At 55.5% G+C, this 22,497-nt stretch overlaps 1 protein-coding gene across 2 annotated transcripts in view; it reads left to right on the top strand.

The window, feature by feature from the left end:
* The window catches only part of CAPN5 (calpain 5), a 55,340-nt gene extending 33,231 nt beyond the window's left edge, over nucleotides 1-22,109 (top strand). For both annotated transcript variants that reach the window (XM_008539315.2, XM_070624008.1), the window contains exons 4-13: nucleotides 5,719-5,927; nucleotides 11,103-11,295; nucleotides 12,049-12,242; nucleotides 12,919-12,996; nucleotides 14,614-14,809; nucleotides 15,461-15,583; nucleotides 16,798-16,994; nucleotides 17,839-17,954; nucleotides 18,547-18,683; nucleotides 19,608-22,109. In XM_008539315.2, coding sequence (XP_008537537.2) covers nucleotides 5,719-5,927; nucleotides 11,103-11,295; nucleotides 12,049-12,242; nucleotides 12,919-12,996; nucleotides 14,614-14,809; nucleotides 15,461-15,583; nucleotides 16,798-16,994; nucleotides 17,839-17,954; nucleotides 18,547-18,683; nucleotides 19,608-19,790 — 1,626 coding nt within the window. In that variant the 3' untranslated portion in view covers nucleotides 19,791-22,109. The remainder of the gene's footprint in view (nucleotides 1-5,718; nucleotides 5,928-11,102; nucleotides 11,296-12,048; nucleotides 12,243-12,918; nucleotides 12,997-14,613; nucleotides 14,810-15,460; nucleotides 15,584-16,797; nucleotides 16,995-17,838; nucleotides 17,955-18,546; nucleotides 18,684-19,607) is intronic.
* Nucleotides 22,110-22,497: the final 388 nt, after the last annotated feature.

Below are 22,497 nucleotides of genomic sequence, written 5' to 3'. Positions count from 1 at the left end.
GAGCGGACACGGGGGAATGGATTCTCCTCTGCCACTGTCACCAGGCCCACAATGGCCCATCTGAGGGGACCTGTAGCCCTCACAGTGTAGCTGGGGAGCCCAGCGGGAGGGGGCCTGCCCCAAGGCTGGGGTCCCCGCCCAGGTCTCTGAGCCTCTGGCTGTGCTCACGCCCTGCCCTGTGAGCAGGAGGCCCTGGGGCCCCTGCAGGTGCGTCAGCGTCCTGCTCTCTGGGAGGCGAGCCGGGGGCTCTGCTCTCCTGAGGTGGCAGGTGGGGGCGCCCCATCTTCCTGGTCCCTTCCGGTCATGGCATCTGAAACTCAGGAATTTGCACCTCTTGGGGTCAGAAGCTGAGAACTTCAGCTTCAGAAGCTTCAGATGCTCAGGACCAGGGACCCTGTAATTTTGAGGACTCAGAGGCCTGTGGCTCTCCTCCCCTGCCGTGGGTGACACGGGAAACCCCACTGTGACCCCTCATCCTGAGGCCTGGCCAGCCTCATCAGAAATGCTCCGCGCTGGCCCTCGGGGGTCCCAGGCAGAAATCTTTGAAAAGCTCCTTCCCTGGGCCAGGCCTGCACGCACACTCACACATACACTGACAGTCACACACTTGCACACTCACGTGCACACCCCAATCACACATGCATCCCGAGCAGTGCTGCATCCCCCACCCCGGGCTCTTGACCCTCCCAGCCTCTCCTCTTCTCTCTGTCACATGCCTGGGCAGGGGTCCCAGGAGGATTTGAGCCCAGCCTCTTGGGTCTAGGTGGGACCCCCCCCCCTCCACCCACCCAGGGAAAACCCCGGGAGCACCAGGGGATGCTGTGGTGCCTGCATCAGTGGGACCCTGGGGTTTCTGTGCCAATTCTTCAGCGGCCGGCTGTTCACGGCTCCCCTGGGTGTGAGGGGTCTCTAGCCCCATGCGGTCCTGTCTCACTGCCTGGTCAGCCCAAGCAGGTGCCTCAGCCCCTCAGGCCTCGCTTTCCCACCCGCACGGGCGCTGTTGTTGAGGTCCTTCTCTTCTGGAGAGGGGGCTTGACCAGGTCACCTCCGCTCCCTCCCAGCCCCTAGGTTTGTGGCCCGTTGTGTGAGTGTGCACACTTGTACTCCAGACACCAGCAGGGATGGCCCCTCATGGGTGCACTGCCCTCCAAGTTTACGCAGCCCTGCCAGGCCATTAGTGACCTTGTTTCCCACAACAGTCCCGGGGGTGGGGTAGGTCGACGCAGACGCGGGGCTGAGAGAGGTGACCCAGTCAAATCCAAGTCCTTGCCCCACCCTGCAGTCAAGAATGTGGTGTCTGGTAGTGGGGACGGCGTCACCAGCTGGGGCCTCGCTGCGGCCCATGCTCGGGGATTTTCCTCCCAGAAAGACTCGACCAGCTGGGCTGTGGAGCTTGGTCAGGCCCCGTGCTGGGTGCCGGGGGTTGGGGCGTGAGCATGGCTGTGCCCTGCCTTTGAGGGGCTCCCGCTGTGGTTGGGGAGAGAGCCTGGGGAGCGGCTGCCCAACAGTGCCCGAGGGGACGCGAGGTCAGGAGGCCCCTGCAGGCCACTGCTCAGCTGGCTCCTGAAGGACAGGGACCACAGTGCCACCCGTGGGAGCCACACATGCCTAGCAGAGGCGGCCTGGAGCATCACGGGGTGTCAATGTCCTGGGGGCCTGGGGGAGGCGGTGTTCAGGGGTGAAGCTGAGAGAGTCGGCAGAGCTGGTCTGCAGGGCTCCAAGTGCCAGGCCGGGGAGCTAGTGTCCTGGTGATGGGGCCTTTGAACTGGAGACAGCATGAGGGGGGAGAGCCGGCCTGACGGGCTCGCTGTACCCGTCCCTCTATAGCTGTCAACTCGTGGCCCATCTCCTTTCCCCTCCACCCCCACTTCCCCCAGGCAGCGTATCATTTCATCCATAGATATTTCTGGATGCATCTCTGGATGATAAGGACATGTTAAAAACAAAACAGAACAACAACAAAAACATAACCATAATAGCATAACACAACTAAAATAATTTTACAATTATTTCTTAATATCATCAAATAGCCAGTAAATGTTCTGGGTTCCAAATTGTGCCATACATGTGTGTGTGTGTGTGTTTGCTGGAACCAGATCCAAACAAAGGTCCATACTGCAATTGGTTGGTCCCCTTCATCTTTTCATTTTTTTCCTTGCAATTTATTTGCTAAAGAAACCAGCCGTCCTGTGGCGTTTCTATCTGGATTTTGCTGGCTGCCTTTTCCTGGTGCCTCCGAACACGAGCTCCTTCCCCTGCATCTCCTGTCAGCTAGGACTCACTTCTGGAAGCTTGATAAGGTTCAGGTACAAATTTTTGTCGTGACTGCTTCATAGGAGACACTGTGTACTTCTCTCCGGAGGCACATGGTGTCTGGTTGTCTCTCTTTTTTTGAGATGTTAGAAGCCACTGATGATCCTAAGCTGTGAAGGTTAGAAGCCACGATTGCCTAAATCCATGATTTGTCAGTGGTTGCAAAATAGTAGGAACCTCATATTCTAATTTCTTAGCTGGAATTCATCTCCAGATACGAAGCTCTGTTCGTCTGCTATTGGTTAACCTCTGGTGCAGTTTGTATAGAAAAGGCAGGATAAATCCTCGGTTCTTTCCCTTAATTTTCCATTTTCAAAAAAATGAGTTGAGGGGCCGGCCCCATGGAGTAGTGGTTAAGTTTGGTGCAGTGCACTCCGTTCCAGTGGCCCAGGTTCACAGGCTCGAATCTCGGGCACAGACCTATACCACTTGTCAGCCATGCTGTGGCAGCAACCCACATACAAAGTAGAGGAAGACTGGCACTGGTGTTAGTTCAGGGCTAATCTTCCTCAAGCAAAAGAAAAAAAAATGGAGGAAGATTGGCAACAGATGTTAGTTCAGAGCTAGTCTTCCTCAGCAAAAAAGAAAGAGTTGATTTCCTGCCATCCTCCAAGAGTGACTAATTATTTGTTTGTGTAAGTATCATTGTGACCTCATGGATGTAATATATTTGATGTGTTTTCATCCATCATAGTTTTTTTAGCCAGTGGGAGCCTCTTCGGATTTGTTCCTGAATCTCTTGACGTGGTCCTGGGGGTCTTTGGTCCCTTCCTTGATTTCGGGCGTGAACAGATGTGGTGTGGAAGGGTTTTTAGTTTATGTGCTATGTGGACACACCTTCCTGGACAGTCTCCTTCTCGCAGGGAACCCCAGCCGGCAGCAGAGGGGCAGAGAGCTGAGAGGGCTGGTCTGGGTCCACCCCATGCCAGGTCCAATGGCTGTGATGCAGGAGGGGAAATTGAGGCCCACGGGAATCCCTGACTCTGGGTCTTGAGGTCCTGGAGCCTCCTTAGCTGCTTCTTGAGCCACAGCAGGCTAAGAGCCGAGGCCTGGGTTTGGCTGGTGATGCTCCCGTGGTCTCAGCGAGGGCTCCCTCCTCCGCCCCGTGCAGTCCAGAGCTTTCAGAGCAGGGAGCAGTCGGGGAGGGTGCAGTGGCCTGGCCGTGTTCTCAGCTTCCGACTCCCCATCGCTCTGCGTGCTTGGGTAGCTCCTTGCTCCTCCCTGGACCCCAGCCTTCCCATCTTTGCAGGAGCGATGGTAGCCCCACCCTGCACGTGCCCCGTTTTGATACAGCTTTCTGTCCTGCAAGCAACATGGGAGAGAGTGTGGGGGTCAGGGCCGAGGCCGGCCTGGGGGTTTTTACTTAGAAAGGATGGAGTTGACCGAAAAGGGACCAGCCAACATCAGGCCCTTGCTGGGTTCCAGACCCTGTGCAAGGCTCCAAAGCCCTGAGTTTGAATCCTGCCTCCCTCACCCATGCCTGGGTGGCCTTCAGCAATGAGGATGAGGGGTGAGGAAACAGCCAGCCAGCGGGCCGCGCCCACACCCTGCGGGGCTCCATTAGTGGCCTCAGCGCCTCTCCCTGAAATGCTTTGCATTTTCATTTTCTTGGTCTCCAGTGTCCCCCCAGGGAGCATTTCTCTTTACCAGCATCCCCGTTGCTGGTTGACGGTAAGAGGCGTGTAAACAACAGCATCCTTAATGGCTGTGGGGGTTGGGGAGCGGCCTGGGCCTGACATCTCTGCCCAGGCCCGTCTGGGCCTCTGGATTCACAGCCTCCTCATGCATCTCTGGACGGCCACCCCTGCGCCCGAGGGTGGTTTTCTTCTAGAAGCAGCTGGTGTCAGGGGGATTTGGTCCAGTGCCCAGCAGGGCCAGCAGGTCCCCTCCCTCACTAGATGAGGGCTTTTCCCTCCCTGCCCACCTCCTGCTGCCCCCATGCCACTGTTTGTCCTCATCCACTTGGGGGATGCCCTCTGCCAGCTCTCAGGGCGCCTGCTCAGAAGCTGTGCTGGCCCTCCGGGGTCGGGCCCACCACTCCCTTCTCCCCACGCCCCCACATGCACCCCATGTCAGCCTCGCACTTGCCTGCGTGCCTCCACCAGGCTGGGAGCCTCCCGAGGGCAGGCACTGTGTCTGGTTCATTTGGTTCCTCGTTGCCAGCGTGGGGCTGTGCACAGAGCTGTCAGCACTGATAAAGAATGTGTGTGTTTTCTCACCATGTGACCCTGGACAAGTTTCTTGCCCTCTCTGAGCCTCGGTTTTCTCATCTGTAAAGTGGAGATGGATAGTAGTAATCTACTCATGGGGTTTTTGCACAAATTTAACCGAGATAACCCGTGGTGGTCACAGGCTGGGTACCTGACATTTCCAAGATGCTCCATAAACAAGCAGTATCGTTAGAGTTCCAAGCGGTGCCTATGAACGTAAGCATTCGGTTAACCCCTGTTTATCAAGCACCCTCTGGGCCAGGCCTGGGCTACGTGCTGGGTAGATAACAGTGACCAAGACTGATGTGTCTCTGCCCTCAGAGAGCTGACGCACCAGTGAGAGTGTCAGAACTGAACACAACATCACACACTCGTTTAATTAAAACTGGGCGAAGTGTCTCAGAGAAGTTCCGGGGGCCACAATGGACAGGGGTTCTGGCCTAGTCTGAAGAGTCAGGGAGGGCTTCCTGGAGGAAGCGGAGGATGGATCCTAAAGGACAAGTGAGAGTCAGCTAGAGGAAGAGCTGGAGGAGGGGGCAGGGGTGGGGGGTGGGTAGAGAGCCTGGGAGGTGGGGGTGGGGGGCAGAGCACATTGGTGCTGGACCTCATTTTCCGGGGAAGTGACTGGATCAGAAAGATCACTCTGCTGCTGTGGCAGGTGAGGGCAGATGTGACCCCTGATGCTGTTACAGTGTGCAGGGGCTACGAGAGGGGGACTGGGCCTGGGCGGTGTCAGGCGGATGGAGAGGAGACAGATTTCAGCAGAATGTAGGAGCTTGGATCGACCTCATTGGTTGGAGAGAGGGAAAGCGAGGAGGCCAGCGTGGCCCAGCTTCGGGCTCGGGCTGGACTGGGTGGCCGGTGGCACCATTCACCAGGTGGAACTGGGATGGATATGGCAGATTTCTAAGTGGGGAGGATGCAGATAGAGGCACGAGGAAGGGAGGAGGAAGCTCACAGAAGCAGAATGACAGAGCTGGAAGGAGCCGAAGGGAGTCTCCAACCACTGCAGAGATGGGGAAACTGAGGCCCAGAGATGAGAAGGGTTCGCCCACGTCCCACCTTGGTTCGTGGCAGAGATAGGGATTGACCCGATATTCTTTTCCATTTGGATCCCCTGGAGGCAGGCACCTTCATGTCCTCAGGAAGCCCGCTGTGCCCCTCACTGTGTTCCCATCCTGTTCCCCCACCCCAGGTCATCCCGGACTGGAAGGAGCAGGAGTGGGACCCCAAGAAGCCTGACGCCTATGCGGGCATCTTCCACTTCCACTTCTGGCGCTTTGGGGAGTGGGTGGACGTGGTCATCGATGACCGGCTGCCCACGGTCAACAACCAGCTCATCTACTGCCACTCCAGCTCCCGCAATGAGTTCTGGTGTGCCCTGGTGGAGAAGGCCTATGCCAAGTAGGTGCCAGCAGTGGGCAGGCGGGCGGATGGCCAGGCTGGGGCGACAGTCCTGATGGGCTCTGCATGGGTGTTCCTCCAGCCAGGGCTCCAGGCACAGAGACATGAGGGGCTGGTGTAAAGTCACAGAGCAGGCTGAGAGCCTGGGCACCCAGAGCTGAGCCTGTGCTGGGTGGGGTGGAGGCCTGGACTGAAGGTCCTCTGGTACGTGGTGTCAAGTCCCCACGACCAACCCACACGTGGAGGAATAATTACTCTCACTTCCACCGGAGGAGACTGAGGCCACAGCAGGTGTCCTGCAGGTGGCTGGGGACAGAGCCTGCGCTCACATTCAGGTCGGTGGTTCTTTCCCAAAGATCCAAGCTGCCCAGCCCTCCCCAGGGGTCTTGCTGGGGCTGTGGCGGCTCTGAGTCTGGGCTGGCTGTACAGGGTGGACCAATTGACCTCCTTCCCTGCTCGCTGGGCTTCCCTCCTCCACCTGTCCATCTGTCTGCCTGCCTGACTCTCCGTCCATTCTGTCTTTGCTGACCCTCCTCCTGCTCTGTGCCAGGCCCTGGGTCCCCAGCACGTGCACCAGCAGAGGTTTGCTGAACTGTGGAGGGCTTTGGAGCAGAGTGACCAGCCCAGACCCCTGCAGGACAGGGCCGGCCTGGGGTAGGAGGGCCAGCGGGCTCAGAGACCAGCCCCGCCAGCTCTGGGGGAGCCTCTCCTGGTTCCTCCTCCCAGGCCCATTTGTGAGTCTCCTTAGATGATGTGTGTCTGTGTCCGTGTCCGTGTGTGTGTTTGTGTGTGTGTGTGTGTGTGTGTGTGAAAGGAAAAGGAAAAACAGAAACTCCCAACATCAAAAACAAACCCAAGAAAACACAGTGGTTGACAGATTCCGTTTTTAATCCTAAGAAAGCAAAACCTGCCCCCTGGTGGTCACTGAGTCTCCGTGGTCCGTGGTGCAGGCCCCTCGCCTCCCACTTCCAGGAGAGCCCCCAGGGGGCTTGCTCGGGTTTTTTGTTTTTATAATAGTTTTATTATATTTTTTACTGTGGTAAAGTATTTATCAGTTTGACTGTGTATAAATGTACGATTCCGTGGCATGAGTTGCATTCACAGTGCTGTGTACCCATCACCACTGTCTATACCCAAAACTTTGTCATCACCCCCAACGTAAACTCGGTACCCGCTAAACAGTAGCTCCCGCTTCCCCGCTCCCTCAGCCCCTGGGGACCTCTCTTGTGCTTTCTGTCTCTGTGGATTGGCCTATTCCAGGGAGCTCATGTGAGTGGAATCACGCAGTGTTTGTCCTTCTGTGTCTGGCTTGTTTCGGTTAGCAGAAGGTTTTCAAGGTCCGTCCAGGTGTAGCTGGTGTCAAAATTTCATTCCTCCTTGTGGCTGAATCGTATTCCGTTGCGTGTCTGTGCCGCACTCTGTTTATCCAGTCCTCCGTCCATGGGCACTTGGGTTGCTCCCCCGCGTGGCTGTTATGGATAACGCCGCTGTGAACGTCGGTGTTTGAGGCTCTGCCTTCAGGTCTTTGGATATGTACCTAGGAGTGAATCGCTGGGTCTTATGGTGGTTCTATGTTTAAATTTTTGAGTAACCACCAAACTGTTTTCCACAGTGGCTGCACCATTTATACTTGCTTGTTTTTTCGTTTATTTACTTTTTAAATTATAAAACGAATGCACGTCTGTTGTAGCAAATCCAGAAAGTATAGAAAAGGGGCCCGTCTGTTCAGGACCTGCTCCGCCATGGTCCCCCCTGCATGTCCCCACTGGCTCCCTTTGCCCTCTGTGCCCCTCCCACACCCTCCCCGACCGCTGGCAGCTCTTTCAACATCGTTGATGCATCTTTTTGTTTGTGGGTTCCTTACAAAACCTGTGTTGCTGTTTCGCTGGCATGTGTTTTCAATGTACGTAAATAGTGTTATGTTATATATCCCATTCTGCTTCTCACGTTCACATCCAGCACCCTGCCTGTAAGCCAGGCCCCAGGCCTTTTCCTAACATTTAAATAAGGAGCCACAACTGGGTCCCCAGCACCTGGTGTGTTACACATGGTAGATGCTTAATATATTTTAAGTGAATTATTGCGTACCTTTTAAATGTGACAGGAACCCAGCTATATTGCTTTTTCAAATGTAACAAGTGAGTGCTAGCGTTTCCCTCCCAGGGGACTTCTTCGGCAGTGCTGTGTTCACTGGCTGCTGAATGTTCCAGAGTGGAGACCCAGCATTAGTTTTTAAACCCAGTTCCCTTGTTGTTAGACATTTAGGTGATTTCTAGTTTTACGTTGTTATAAATAATGTTACTCATCCAGAATTGATGTATCAAAAGATATATGAGCTTTTAACATCAGGGCTGGCCTGGAGGTGTAGTGGTTAAGTTTGTGCACTCCGCTCAGGTGGCCTGGGGTTTGCAGGTTCAGATCCTGGGCACGGACCTAGCATCACTTCTCAAGCCATGCTATGGCAGCATCCCACATGAGATAGAGGAAGATTGGCACACATGTTAGCTCAGTGACAATCTTCCTCAAGCACAAAGAGGAAGATTGGCAACAGATGTTCGATGAGGGCCAATCTTCCTCATTAAAAAAAAAAGATATATGAGCTTTTAATGTTTTTGAAAAGAATTAACTAGATTTCTGGACAGCTTATTTTTGAAGATGGGGCTGTGAAGGCAAAGGGGAATTTGAGTGATATAATGGTGTGGGTCAGTGGGACAAACGTCGGCCTGGGAGCTGGAGACCTGAGTTCTAGTGTTGGCTGTCCCAGGGGGCCTGCTGTGTGACCTAGAAGTTTGCTTGACCTCTCTGAGTCTCAAAAATCTTCCCATATGGATGGTTCAACATGCGCAAGTCAATCAACGTGATACACTACATTAACAAATTGAGAAACAAAAACCACATGATCATCTCAATAGATGCAGAGAAGGCATTCGACAAGATCCAACATCGATTTATGATAAAAACCCTCAATAAAATGGGTATAGAAGGAAAGTACCTCAACATAATAAAGGCCGTATATGACAAACCCACTGCCAACATCATACTCAATGGACAAAAACTGAAAGCCATCCCTCTGAGGACAGGAACAAGACAAGGGTGCCCACTTTCACCACTCCTATTCAACACAGTACTGGAGGTGTTGGCCAGAGCAATTCGGCAGGAAAAAGAAATAAAAGGAATCCAAATAGGTAATGAAGAAGTAAAACTCTCGCTGTTTGCGGACGACATGATCTTATATATAGAAAACCCCAAAGAATCCATAGAAAAACTATTAGAAACAATCAACAGCTACAGCAAAGTAGCAGGGTGTAAAATCAACATACATAAATCAGTAGCATTTCTATACACTAACAATGAACTAACAGAAAAAGAACTCAAGAACTCAATCCCATTCACAATCACGACAAAAAGAATAAAATACCTTGGGATAAATTTAACCAAGGAAGTGAAGGATTTATACAATGAAAACTACAAGACTTTCTTGAAAGAAATTGACGACAACATAAAGAGATGGAAAGACATTCCATGCACATGGATTGGAAGAATAAACATAGTTAAAATGTCCATACTATCTAAAGCAATCTACAGATTCAACGCCATCCCAATCAGAATCCCAATAACATTCTTTACAGAAATTGAACAAAGAATCCAAAAATTCATATGGGGCAACAAAAGACCGCAAATTGCTAAAGCAATCCTGAGTAAGAAAAACAAAGCTGGAGGCATCACAATCCCCGTTTCAAAACATACTACAAAGCTACAGTGATCAAAACAGCATGTTACTGGTACAAAAACAGGTGCACAGATCAATGGAACAGAATTGAAAGCCCAGAGATAAAACCATACATCTGTGGACAGCTAATCTTCGACAAAGGAGTGGAGGGCCTGCATTGGAGAAAAGAAAGTCTCTTTAACAAATGGTGCTGGGAAAACTGGACAGCCACATGCAAAAGATTGAAAATTGACCATTCTTTTTCACCACACACCAAAATAAACTCAAAATGGATCAAAGACCTAAAGATTAGGCCTGAAACAATAAGTCTTCTAGAAGAAAATATAGGCAGTACACTCTTTGACATCAGTTTCAAAAGAATCTTTTCAGACACTATAACTCCTCAGTTGAGGGAAACAATAGAAAAAATAAACAAATGGGATTTCATCAGACTAAAGAGCTTCTTCAAGGCAAGGGAAAACAGGACTGAAACAAAAAAACAGCCCACTAATTGGGAAAAAATATTTACAAGCCACTTATGCGACAAAGGGTTAATCTCCATAATATACAAAGAACTCACACGGCTTAACAACAAAAAAACAAACAACCTGATCAAAAAATGGGCAGAGGACATGAACAGACATTTCTCCAAAGAAGATATAAGTATGGCCAATAGACACATGAAAAGATGTTCATCATCACTAATCATCAGGGAAATGCAAATCAAAACTACACTAAGATATCACCTTACACCCGTTAGATTGGCAAAAACATCCAAAACCAAGAGCGACAAATGTTGGAGAGGTTGTGGAGAAAAAGGAACCCTCATACACTGTTGGTGGGAATGCAAACTAGTGCAGCCACTATGGAAAACAGTATGGAGATGTCTCAAAAAGTTAAAAATAGAAATACCTTATGACCCAGCCATCCCACTACTGGGTATCTATCCTAAGAACCTGAAATCAGAAATCCCAAGAGTCCTTTGCACCCCTATGTTCATCACAGCATTATTTACAATAGCCAAGACGTGGAACCAACCTAAATGCCCAGAAACTGATGATTGGATAAAGAAGATATGGTATATATACACAATGGAATACTACTCAGCCATAAAAAAGGACAAAATTGGTCCATTCGCAGCAACATGGATGGACCTCGAGGGTATTATGTTGAGCGAAATAAGCCAGACAGAGAAAGACTAACTCTATATGACTCCACTCATAGGTGAAAGATAACATATAGACAAGGAGAACTGATCGGTGGTTACCAGGGAAAGGGGGGGTGCGGGGAGGGCACAAAGGGGGAAGTGGTGTACTCACAACAAGACTAACAATAATGTACAACTGAAATCTCGCAAGGCTGTAATCTATCATAATCTTAATAAAAAAAAAAATCTTCCCATATGGTAAAGGATTTAGACCAGCAGGGGAACAGGAACTGGGAATTCTTTCCATATTGCTCCCCAGGCTGGCGGGCTGTTACCAGGCCCTTGATGGAGGCAACACAGCAGATGCGCTGGTGGACTTCACAGGTGGCGTTTCCGAGCCCATCGACCTGACAGAGGGGGGCTTCGCCCATGACGAGGCCAAGAGGAACGAGCTCTTTGAGCGTGTGTTGAAGGTGCACAGCCGAGGAGGCCTCATCAGCGCCTCCATCAAGGTGAGCGCAGAGCCGGGCCCCAGAGGCCTCCCCTCCCCGACACCGGACCCCACGGGGCAGGAGGTGGGGGCTCTTTAACAAACCCTCAGCCTCATGAGAGGAGGAAGCAGTTGGAGGGTGCAGCCCCCTCTGTGCTGGGCAGCCCACCCACAGGCGTCCCGCACTCCCTCACACGCTAGGAAAGCCTTGCCCACACTGTCCGACCAACATCTCCCTCTCCCGGGCCTCTCATGCTGTGCTGATGGGTGTGGATGCCTCTGAGGGTCCCTCCGTCAAGGTCTGAGGCTAGAAGGTGACCAGAAGAGGGGAGGGAGCCTCCCTGCCTGCTGGCACCAGCCGGGCGCTTTAAGAGGATCATCTTATTCCGGGTGGGAAAGCTGGGGCTCAGTGAAGGCAGAATTTGAACCCAGGGTTGGCTGACCCAGTGACACATTGATAAACTGCTCTCTGGAAAAAGAAAAGGCCCTGATTTGCAGCATTTGCTGACTTCTGTGGTGTAAATATTCCCACCATGGCTTGCAAAATTGTTCCGGTTGACTCCAACCCCCCTCACGGGACCAACCATAGACCATACTGCAGTCTCTTCCTCGGCCCCACACTGCTGCTCCCAGAGCGCCCCGTGAAGGCTGTGCCCCCCAGGCTCGGGCCCTAACCACACAGGAGCCCGCTCGCCCCTTAGTGCAGGGCCGCCATTCCCGCCCCGTCCTGTAGCCTGACCCAGTGCTGCCTCCCGCCAATGGTGTCCTCCTGCAGGCAGTGACAGCGGAGGACATGGAGGCCCGCCTGGCATGCGGCCTGGTGAAGGGCCACGCATACGCCATCACCGATGTGCGCAAGGTGCGCCTGGGCCACGGCCTGCTGACCTTGTTCAAGTCGGAGAAGCTGGACATGATCCGCCTGCGCAACCCCTGGGGCGAGCGGGAGTGGAATGGGCCCTGGAGCGACACGTGAGGCCCAGGGAACAGAGGGTGGGGGAAGGGAGGAGGCACAGGGCAGACCCCAGGGGGACGGCCCCTGGTTTGATGGCTCAGGTGAGGACAGGGGTGGGCTTCCTGGAGGAGGTGGCACTGGGGCTGGGCCTTGAAGGGTTTGGGGGAGGGTGACCTTAGGAGGACGCTTCCTTTGGAGTGGGTGTAGGGGGATGGACTCAGCATGGGCCAAGGCCTGGAGGTGGGGATGAGCTGATTCCTGCAGGGCCGTAGAGACCAGTCTGGCGAGTGAGTGGGGAGGAAAGCAGGCAGGGAGGCCACCAGGGCTGAGGATGGGGGTGACTGCTCTGTGCTTGGCTCCTGGCCCTGGTGAGGCGAGGAGAGGAGCAGAGTCCAGTCCCCAGTGACGGAGCCCCCTCATGGAGGGTCGTCCCTTGCTTGCCCCCCAACCTGCAGCTTTGCTCCCAGACCTCTGGGCCCCTGGTGTGGTGGCAGCCACGGTTGCCTGCGGGAGTGAGCAGATAGGGCTTCTCGTAGAGGGGCTGGCCCTGGGCCTCGGTGCCCCTAGCCATACCCACACTGATGGGCTTGGTGCCGAGCTGCCCCTCGTGCCTCCTCTTCCTTGCCAGGGTGGTCCTGGGGGGTCCCTCCTCTCATACCCCTCCCTCATCCCTCTTCCGTGCTCACATGCCAGCTCAGAGGAGTGGCAGCAAGTCAGCAAGAGTGAGCGGGAGAAGATGGGCATGACAGTGCAGGACGACGGTGAGTTCTGGTGAGTGTGCTTCCGCAGGCTGGGGAAGGAGCCTCCTGTGGGTTGGCAGGGAGAACTGGCTGGTGGGGCAGGAGCCAGGGCGCTAGCAAAGGCCCCACCGTCACCTTGCTGTGTGCCCTTGGACAAGTCACGCCATCTCTCTGAGCCTGTTTCCTCCTCTATAAGATGAGTTGGGCAGTAATGGGCCCTTTTATTCCCACAGTCCCCATGCCCACCTTAGGGTACCCTGGACTGCTCTGGCACCCAGGCTGAGCCCTCGGCAAGGGGGCCAGGATGCCAGCAGGTGGGGGATTGACCAGAGGACAGGTGCATGCTGGCAGCCTGATTGTCTAGAGCAGGTAGGGGAGAGGAGAGGCCTCACGGAGGAGCTAGCCCCTAAGCTGAGACTTGGGGTGCTGAGGAGCCCCTGGTGGGCAAGGAGAGAGCCCCACTCAGAGACAAGAGAGCATGCCTGGGTTTGGGAAGAGCGAGGCTGGGGATGTGAGGGGAGCTTAGGAGGCACACGGGTCGGGGGTGGGCTGGGAAAATGGCGATAGCCTTGCTTAAGGAGCCTAATAATGATTCTTGCGTTCATTCATTCATTCGTGCAGCCTGCATTTATTCACTCCTACATCCATTCTCTCCTGAATTCGTTCACTCCCGCATTCATTCAGCCTGCATTCATTCATTCACTCCTGCGTTCATTCACTCCTGCGTTCATTCAGCCTGCATTCGTTCACTCCTGCATTCATTCACCCTGCATTCAGTCCCGACTTGGGCCAGGCTCAGTGTCATTCTTCAGCAGGACACTTGATTTGGAGAATCACCCATTTCCTGGATGGATACGGGGTGCCCCATGTGCGGTGGACATTGTGAGAGCACCAGGCCGGCTCAGAGGCAGATGGCAATGATCCTGGCACCCTAGTGAGGACCCCTCCTGCAAGTGTCAGGGGAGCCACTGCAAGAGGCCCTGCAGGCCCTCTGGTCTGGGCTCCTGTGGACGAGATCCACTTTGTCCAGTCTGCCTCAGGGGTCAGTCAGATTAAAACCTGGCACTAGGAAACCCTCGTCAGTGGAAAGGGCTTCTTCCTAAGGCCTTCTCATATGTGTTCACAGCTGGTGCATCTGCGTGCATGTTCTCATGTATGAGTACCCTTGAAGGGAGTGAGCACCCCCATCCCCAGGCTCTTGGAGGTGTGTGCAGTGACATCCTGGCCACTGCAGCATGCTCACCGAGGGGTTCCTACCCCCAGCTTATTCAGGCCTCACAACAGCTATGGAAGATAATGGATGGAGGCATGCTCTATAAACTATAGGACTGTACACATCAGTTATTCATGCTATTAATAATTGTAACAGCCAGCCTTTTCCAGCTCCTTCTTTCTGCCGGAAGTTGTGCTATGTGCTTTTCTCGCCTCACTTAGTTCCTACACTAACTCTGAGATAGGCAGCTGTTGTTAGGTTCATCCCCATTTTACAAATCAGGAAACTGAGGCCAAAAGAAACGTGAAGGGTCCCAGTGACGCCGTGTCCACGCTCGCTCCTGTGTGGGCCGTGGTTCAGAGCACGCGGGGCAAGTGGGAGGGCAGCTGGAGGGGTGGGGGGGATCTGCCCAGCTCAGCCCCTTGCCGCGCCCAGGATGACCTTCAAGGACCTGTGCCAATACTTCACCGACATCATCAAGTGTCGCCTGATCAACACATCTTACCTGAGCATCCACAAGACGTGGGAGGAGGCCCGGCTGCACGGCGCCTGGACGCACCACGAGGACCCGCATCAGAACCGCAGTGGGGGCTGCATCAACCACAAGGACACCTTCTTCCAGAACCCGCAGGTGGGCGTTCTCGGGGACCCTTGAGCAGCTGCGGGGGCCCTGGCCGCTGTCCTGCCGTGGACTCCTGCGTGACCTCAGGCACATGTCCCTCCATGGGCCTCAGCACACCTGTCTGTACAGTGGGGCTGCGATGGGCACGTCTGGGTGGTCACATGGCCCCACTCTCACAGTCTGACCCGCAGAAGCTAAAAATGTGAAACCTGAGGCTCTGAGCACTCGTGAGTGCCTTGTCCAGAGTTACAGGGACATTTAGAGGATGAGCCAGGGGCTCCGGCCCCTTGTTTCCACACACACAACGCTGCTGCTTCTGGGGAATGTGGCCAGGTGGGCTCCCATGCAGGGACCTCTCCCCTGCAGCCTCCTCGGTCACAACCCCGGCAACTGCTTAGTCTTCACTCTTGGTGTGCCTTTATTGAGCACCAACTGTGTGCAGGCTCTGAGCTGAGCATCCGTGATCTCCTTGAGTCCTCCCACCCTGATGCAAGGTGGGCATTGTAGGCCCATCCTACAGGTGAGGGATGGAGGCTCAGAGAGGTGATGTGGCTTGCGCAGGCTCACACAGCTGAGCTGGGGCCCGGCTCTGGGCCCAGCTTCTGGGAGCCAGTAGCATGGTCTCACTGTGGTGTTTCTCTTCCTCGGCCGAACCTGTAGTACATTTTTGACGTCAAGAAGCCAGAAGATGAAGTGTTGATCTGCATCCAGCAGCGGCCGAAACAGTCCACCCGCCGGGGCGGCAAGGGTGAAAATCTGGCCATTGGCTTTGACATCTACCAGGTGAGGTCAGCTGGGACCCCTGCTCGGGGTGAGGAGAGCAAGGGATCTGGAGTTTGGGCCGCCTGGGCCTGGAGGAGAACATTCTAGAACACCTTGGTCACCAACATCACTCCGCCACCCTGGCCACGTTGGCTGACACCACGAGCATGTGGCATGGGTCCTGTTTGGAATACCCACAGAGGGCCCAGCCCACCCTGGATTGACTCCCGTGGGAGCTCTCTGCCTGATTTCTTCCTGCCCCAGCCCCACAGGCTATTTGGTGGGTGGCAAAGGGGAGGATTGCTGGGGTTTGGGGCCGGGCTCTGGGAGGCCCCTGCCTCTCCTCCCTCAGGGCTCCGTCCCCCCTGAGTTAGAGGCTGTCCTGGGCGCTGGGGAGAGGCGTCCTGGGCAGAGCCAGGCAGGCTTCCTGCTGGCCACTCCCCAGGCCTGGGCCCCGCGGCCCTCTGCGTGTTGTGATGCCTGGTGCGTGATGACACTCAGCGTAGTGGGACACCAAGGACCTGCCAGACACCGAGAACCCAGTGAAATCGCGTGAATGTGCGAGGCACGTGGTCTGAGTCGAGTCCCTGGCATTTGATGTGCTCCCACTGTGTCATAAGAGCTGCTCGTGTCGTGTTGGTCACTCATTGTGTGCTGACGTGTTGTGACTTTGATGTGTTGTGAGCTTCCCGGATGTGACTACAGCTTGTCGTGGCATTTGTTTCTGGAAAGGTCTAGCATGTCCTGGCAGCTGGCCATGTCGTTTCATGGGCACGAGCTGTGACCGGGGCAGACAGTAATAATTGATTCTGTTGTGATGGTCAGAAGCCCATGGACATTGTCATCAGGGGGATTCCTATTGCGCCCCCCTCCTTTTAACAGCTGTATTGAGATATGATTCACATACTGTACGATTCACTCATTGAAAGCATACAATGACTTTTAGCGTATTCATGGAGTTGTGCAGCCTTCACCTTAATCAGTTTTAGAACATCGCCCCAAAAAGAAACCCCACACCCTTTAGCCATCACCACCCAGTCCCATCCGCCTTCCTGCCCCCGGCCCTGCAGACGCACATCTACTTCTGTCTCTGTAGGTTTGCCTGTTCTGGGCACTTCATGTAAGTGGATTCTGTCCCTCTGTTCACAGCTGCGAGGGAGAGATGTGGGATGTGGGATGGGGCGGGGTGGAGCTGGGGGCGGCCCTGGGTGACCTGGCCCCTCCCTCCCCTGCAGGTGGAGGAGAACCGCCAGTACCGCATGCACAGCCTGCAGCACAGGGCCGCCAGCTCCATCTACATCAACTCGCGCAGCGTCTTCCTGCGGACAGAGCAGCCCGAGGGCCGCTACGTCATCATCCCCACCACCTTTGAGCCAGGCCACACCGGCGAGTTCCTGCTCCGAATCTTCACTGATGTGCCCTCCAGCTGCCGGTGCGCGGGGCCCAGGGCTGCTAGGGCTGAGGTCCACACCAGGCTGACCTGCATCTGCAGCTCGGCGCTGTTCAGTGTCATCCCAAGGCGTGGGGCCCAGGCCTCCCGCCTCCCTGGGCTGACCCAATGCCGTCTCCTTCCTCTCCCTTCCCCCGCTCCCCTGTCCCAGGCTCTGTTGGCCACATAAAGGAACAGCTTCTCACATGTGCACGCTACTTCACAGTTTACGAAGAAGCTTTCCCTCATCTCATTTGCTCTTTCCAAACCCTGAATGGGAGGTCTGACCCCTCCATTTTATGGATCAGAGCTGGGGATGGAGGTCGGGGGACAGTAGAGTCGGGCTAGGGGGACTGCTGAAGTCATCCCTGGCTCTGCTGGGGTGCAGACCCTGTGGGTCCCACACTGCCCTCCCACCTTGGGAGGTAGCCCAGGTTCCGTGCTCCCTGCCCACATCCCAGGCCGGGAGGCAGCTTTTGTGGTGGGATCAGGGTACCTCAGTCCTGCTAGTCTAGACTCCACTGCTCCCTGGCGAGCCTCATGCTCCCTAATCTGTAAAATGGGCATAATAATACCTGCCTCCCAGGGCTTTGTGAGGATTAGAAACAATACCTGTAACTGCCAGCAGAGGCTTGGCCCACAGGAGGTGCTCAGTAAATTGCTGTTCCTGTCGGGGAGGATGGGGCCCCCTTGGGTGGGGATGGAGCAGCAGGAAGCTGTTGGGAGTTTGCCCAGGATGAGCAATGTCTGGACTAAACACTGCTCCACTCCCCCTCCCCACTTCTTGAACCCCCTCACCTTCCATCTCCCTGGCCCCTCTCTGTCTTTCCCCTCTGCCCTGTCCCAGGGAGCTGCGCCTGGACGAGCCTCCCCGCTCCTGCTGGAGCTCCCTGTGCGGCTACCCCCAGCAGGTGACCCAGGTGCACGTCCTGGCGGCTGCTGGTCTCAAGGAGTCCCCGTCAGGTGAGCTTGCCCTGGGAAAGCCCTGGCCCTCCTCCCCGGGGAGGTCACCCCGGGCCCTCTCCCCTGTCCCCAGCCACGGACACCCAGCCTCCAGAGCTCTCCTGTCTTGCTCATTGAGTGAGCAACTCTTGCCTGACCTCCATCCACTCTGGGCCCAGCCCTGGAATGAAACTGTGTGCAGAGAGAGGAAGCAGCTCTGCCCCCGGCTCTTGGGTGGCTTCCAGTGTGGTGGGGCAGTTAGACCCAGGACAGGCAGCCGGGAGGGAGGGCTGGGGGGGGTGGCTTCCTGGAGGGGGTGGCCTTCTGCAGGCTGAGGAGGTGTTAAGGTATGAAGCCTGGTGACGTGGAATAGGAGAGAAAGGTGTTCTGGGCAGGGGAAGAGCATGGGTGAAGGCCTGGAGGCCAGAGATTGCCAGGGTGTCCCTGCTGTCTCTGGAAGTCAGGAAGCGGGCCAGACTCTGGTCTCCCTTCTGCTGAATATGTGAGCTCAGGCTTCTGCTCCAGGTAGGGGATCTCACTTCCCAGATGTTTGTCCCGTCTGCGCCCTGCCCCAGCCCCCACCCTAACCCCATCGCCCACTCCGTCTCTCCAGAGCCAAACTCTTATGTGATCATCAAGTGTGAGGGGGACAAAGTCCGCTCGGCTGTGCAGAAAGGCACCTCGAAGCCCGAGTACAATGTGAAAGGCATCTTCTATCGCAAGAAGCCGGGCCAGTCCATCACCATCCAGGTGAGCCCACCTGTCCTGGGGCCCCTTCTGGGCCCCCAGCCTGATGCCTCCCCACTCAGAGGGGCAGAGCCCAGGGTGACAGAGCCTTGATGGGGACCCAGGAATGCTGGGTTCTGGTTCCCACTCTGTCCCTGACACTTGTGGCCTTGGGAATTCTCTTGCCTGTGCCTCCTGGTGCCCCTGCCTCCCCTCTGTGGGGTGAGCGGATTAGCCGGTGTGATTCTGACCCCACCAGGGTCAGTCTTCTGGTCAGTGACAGTGGTCATCTCTGCCAACCTTGCCCCAAAGCCTTTGGAACTGTTCCTTAAATCCCGCGTCGGTGGGTTTACCTGCAAAAGTGGCACTGAGACGGCGTATGGTGCAGGTGGCTGTTTCCTGAGAACAGGGGACCTCCCCTCTCAGGCTAAGGTGGCCAGTGACAACAATTCTGAGCTCATTAGCAGGAAGCCCTCTGTCCCCCAGGCCCAGGCCACCGTGTCTCTGGGTGAGAACCATCTGTAAACAAATACTTGGGTGCCCCGGGGGAGCCACTGGGTCCCACTAGATCAAATCACAGACCTGTAGATGTCAGGGCTAGAAGGGCCCTTAGAGGCCGTTGATCCAACCCTCATATTACAGATGAGGAAACCAGGCAGAGGGTGTATCATGTGTCCAAGGTCACCCAAGGTCAGTAGCAGAGCTAGTAATAATAGATTTAGCTTTATATGTGAAGGGGGCTTTGACAGCTGGGAGCAAGCCCGAGGCTCCAGAAGGGGCATAGTCTGGCTCGAGGTCCTGGGGAGCCCGAGGCAGTGCCAGTCTCCTCTTCCTCAGCCGGGCTTGCCCTGCAGAAGGGGATCCAAGGCCCTGCCACTGCTGCCAGCACCCCACAAACCTGTGCTCCTGGTCTTGGAGATGCACCCCATGATCTCTGTCTCCCCCCAGATCTGGAACCACCGAGTCCTGAAGGACGAGTTCCTGGGCCAGGTGTGCCTGAAGGCTGACCCGGACGACCTCCAGGCCCTGCACACCCTCCGCCTCCAGGACCGCAACAACGGGCAGTCCAGTGACCTGCCAGGCACAATTGCTGTGCGCGTACTGAGCAGTGCCTCCCTTAGGGCTATCTGACTCCTGCCCGCCTACCTGGCCCCCACAGCTCTCACCACCACCTGCATGTCCCCAACCAGGCCAGGGACTAGCCTGGGAGCCAGGACACTGGGGTCCTTTTCCCAACTTTTCCACTGACTTGCTGTGTGACCTGGGGAGGTCTCTGCCCCTCTCTGGCCCTCAGTGTCCCCAAGACCCCAAGGCATCCCCTTCTTATGGAGGAGTCTTCTTCCCTGAGATTCAAAATAGCCCTCCTTACCCCACCTGTCACCACCACTAAGGGACTCTTATCCGTTGAAAACATTTTCCCAAGGCCCTGCTGTCTGCCGACGGAGTGCCAAGAAGATGTCACTTGTTTACACACCAACTGCCAAGTCCCCCAGCCCCACTCTTGCCCCTCGTGTCCTGGGCCTGCTCCCATGTCCCAGACCTTGCTTTCTCTGTCACCTACACCTGGTTTTCCAACCACCTTGAAAGGACTCTTGGCTCTTGCTGGGTTCCTGCTCAGGCTGGAATCTGGGAGATAGACAGGTGACATCCGTTCATTCTCTCATCCCATCCATTTATTTATTCAGCAGAGATTTGCCAAATGAGTAAATGATGCCTGTGAGCCCCTGGCAGGAGCTGGGCCCCCCCAACCCCCACAGCCCCCGGAGATCCGGGCTCCGTCCTGGGCCTCGCCTCTGCTCTCAGGTCCTCTCAAAGGCAGGTGCCCAGGTGCCAGGAGGGGCTGCGGCTACCCTCTCATTCCAGGCTCTGGTTGCCTCCCAGCCCCTGGGGTAAGGTCCCTGGAGAGGTGGTGACAGTGTGGAGAAGAAGGGCCTCTTCCTGCCTCCACTGCCCTGAGGCCAGAAGGAGTGGGTGAGGGGGTTGGGGGGGCGGCATGGGGACCCCCTTCTACTGCGAGACCCATTGGGCTTGGTGAGAGATGGGTAAATCCATCGCCTGACCAGAGGCCCCTCCACCAACATTCCCCCCAAGATGCAGCCAGAGAGGCCACAGGCCTCTTGCTGCCAGGACCAAAATGTTACTTTTAGTCCTCAACGTTTTATATTCTTTCTGTTTTAAAACTCAATTTTAACCAGGGGTTTTTAAGGCAGGCTGAAAGTCTGAGCCCTTTTTCCTCCTTAAACTCCAACTCCTGTGGTCTCTGCTTTTATTGCGACTCCACTGGGGGAGGGATGAGGGGATGTCCCAGCGTCTCAGAGGCAGCCTGGAGGCGGGGGAGGAAGAGGGCGTTTTGTAGTGAGTGTTTTGTAAGCTGGCCCCAGTCGCGTTCTTGGCTAGTGCTGGCGCCATGACCCGCATAGGGTCTCTTCTGCGCCCTCTCCAGGCGACATGAGGAAGCACAGCTGGTTCAAGAATGGGAATGCCTGTGGCCCTCTGGGAATCCTTTTGGGAAGCTGAATTTTGGCTCCAGATCTGGCCGTTGGTCCAGTGTCTGGCTGGAGGTTCTGGATTCTGGACTTTGCCTCCTCGCTCCACGGCCACTTCTGCTCCTGTGTCCTGGCCTTGGGCCACATGAGAGGCCGGGAACTGAACGACAAGGAGGACAAGAGGATTCCTTCTGAAAGCCGGGACTTCCCCTCGAGAACCGGTGCCTGGGGCTAGGACTCTGCGCATGACCAGGAGCAAGTCACTTAAACCTCCTGTGCCTCGATTTCCCCCTTCTGCCGAGTGGGGCCAACGATTCTTGTTTGTTAGCACTGTCCTAACAAGTGCTGGATAAGGGCAAAACCACACCCTTTCTCTGTGTATCTCTGTATGCGTGCACACTCTATACACTCATGTAATCACCTCTGCTCCGTGTCTGTTTCCACTGGGGACTCCTGAGTCAGTGTGAAGAGGGAAGGGTGAGATAAGCCAGCTTGGGGCCTCTGGGGCCAACACTTGGGTCTTTGCTCAGCCGTGTCCACCTGGGCTACGGGGCAAACCAGGACTAACTGGCAGACTTGTGTGGGCTTCAGCCTGAGGGCTGGGCACTGCCCCCACCAACAGAACCAATTTGGCAACACTTCCCTTGCCTTCTGCCCCTCTGCGTGGGCCAGGCTGGCTACTGGCTGGGCGGAGATCCCTGGTCCCCAGGAGGCCCTGGGGGCTGGGCAGGTGAGGATGACGTTATTCCAGGCTGGGACTGGGTTCTTCCAGGTGGGAGAGCAGTTGCTCGGTTCTGATGGACCCTTCAGCCCATGGAGGCCTGAGTCCCCATTTGCAGGTGGGTGGGGCCTCCCGTCCACACCACCCGGTCTGGGCTTTGCTCCCCTCAGGGGTGCCCGGGGGTCAGGAGAGCAGAGACCTGTTCTGTTCTCAGAATAAACATTGCCACATTCCCAGAAAGACCTTCCTGTGTCTGTCTGTCCCTCTGGGGGTAGGGGACAATGGAGGGACTGTTTCCAGCCTTGGGTGACTGCTCTGGTCAGAGAGACACATGAGGTAGGACTTGGACGTTAAGGCTGAGGCTGCGCCCTGCTGCCTGTCCCATGCGTCTGTGAGCAGAGATCACCAGCATCATTCAGTCGTTCCTTCTGCTGGACTCGTCCCAAGCACCATCCCAGGCACGGGGGCTGTGGGCAACCAGCCACAGTCCCTGCTCAGGGGCAGTCAACAAACTAGTGGGGAAGACCAATAGGCACACCGTGGTCCTGACAGCCACGGCGCAGAGGATCCCTGGTGAGGCAGTGTGGGAGTCCTGGGAGCTGTCAGGAAGGCCTCTGCCTGATGCAGTGGT

Source organism: Equus przewalskii, chromosome 6 (assembly GCF_037783145.1).
Source record: "Equus przewalskii isolate Varuska chromosome 6, EquPr2, whole genome shotgun sequence".
Taxonomy (NCBI): Eukaryota; Metazoa; Chordata; class Mammalia; order Perissodactyla; family Equidae; genus Equus; species Equus przewalskii.
Note: the sequence above shows the minus strand (reverse complement) of the source record. Positions and strands in the feature narration are given on the sequence as shown.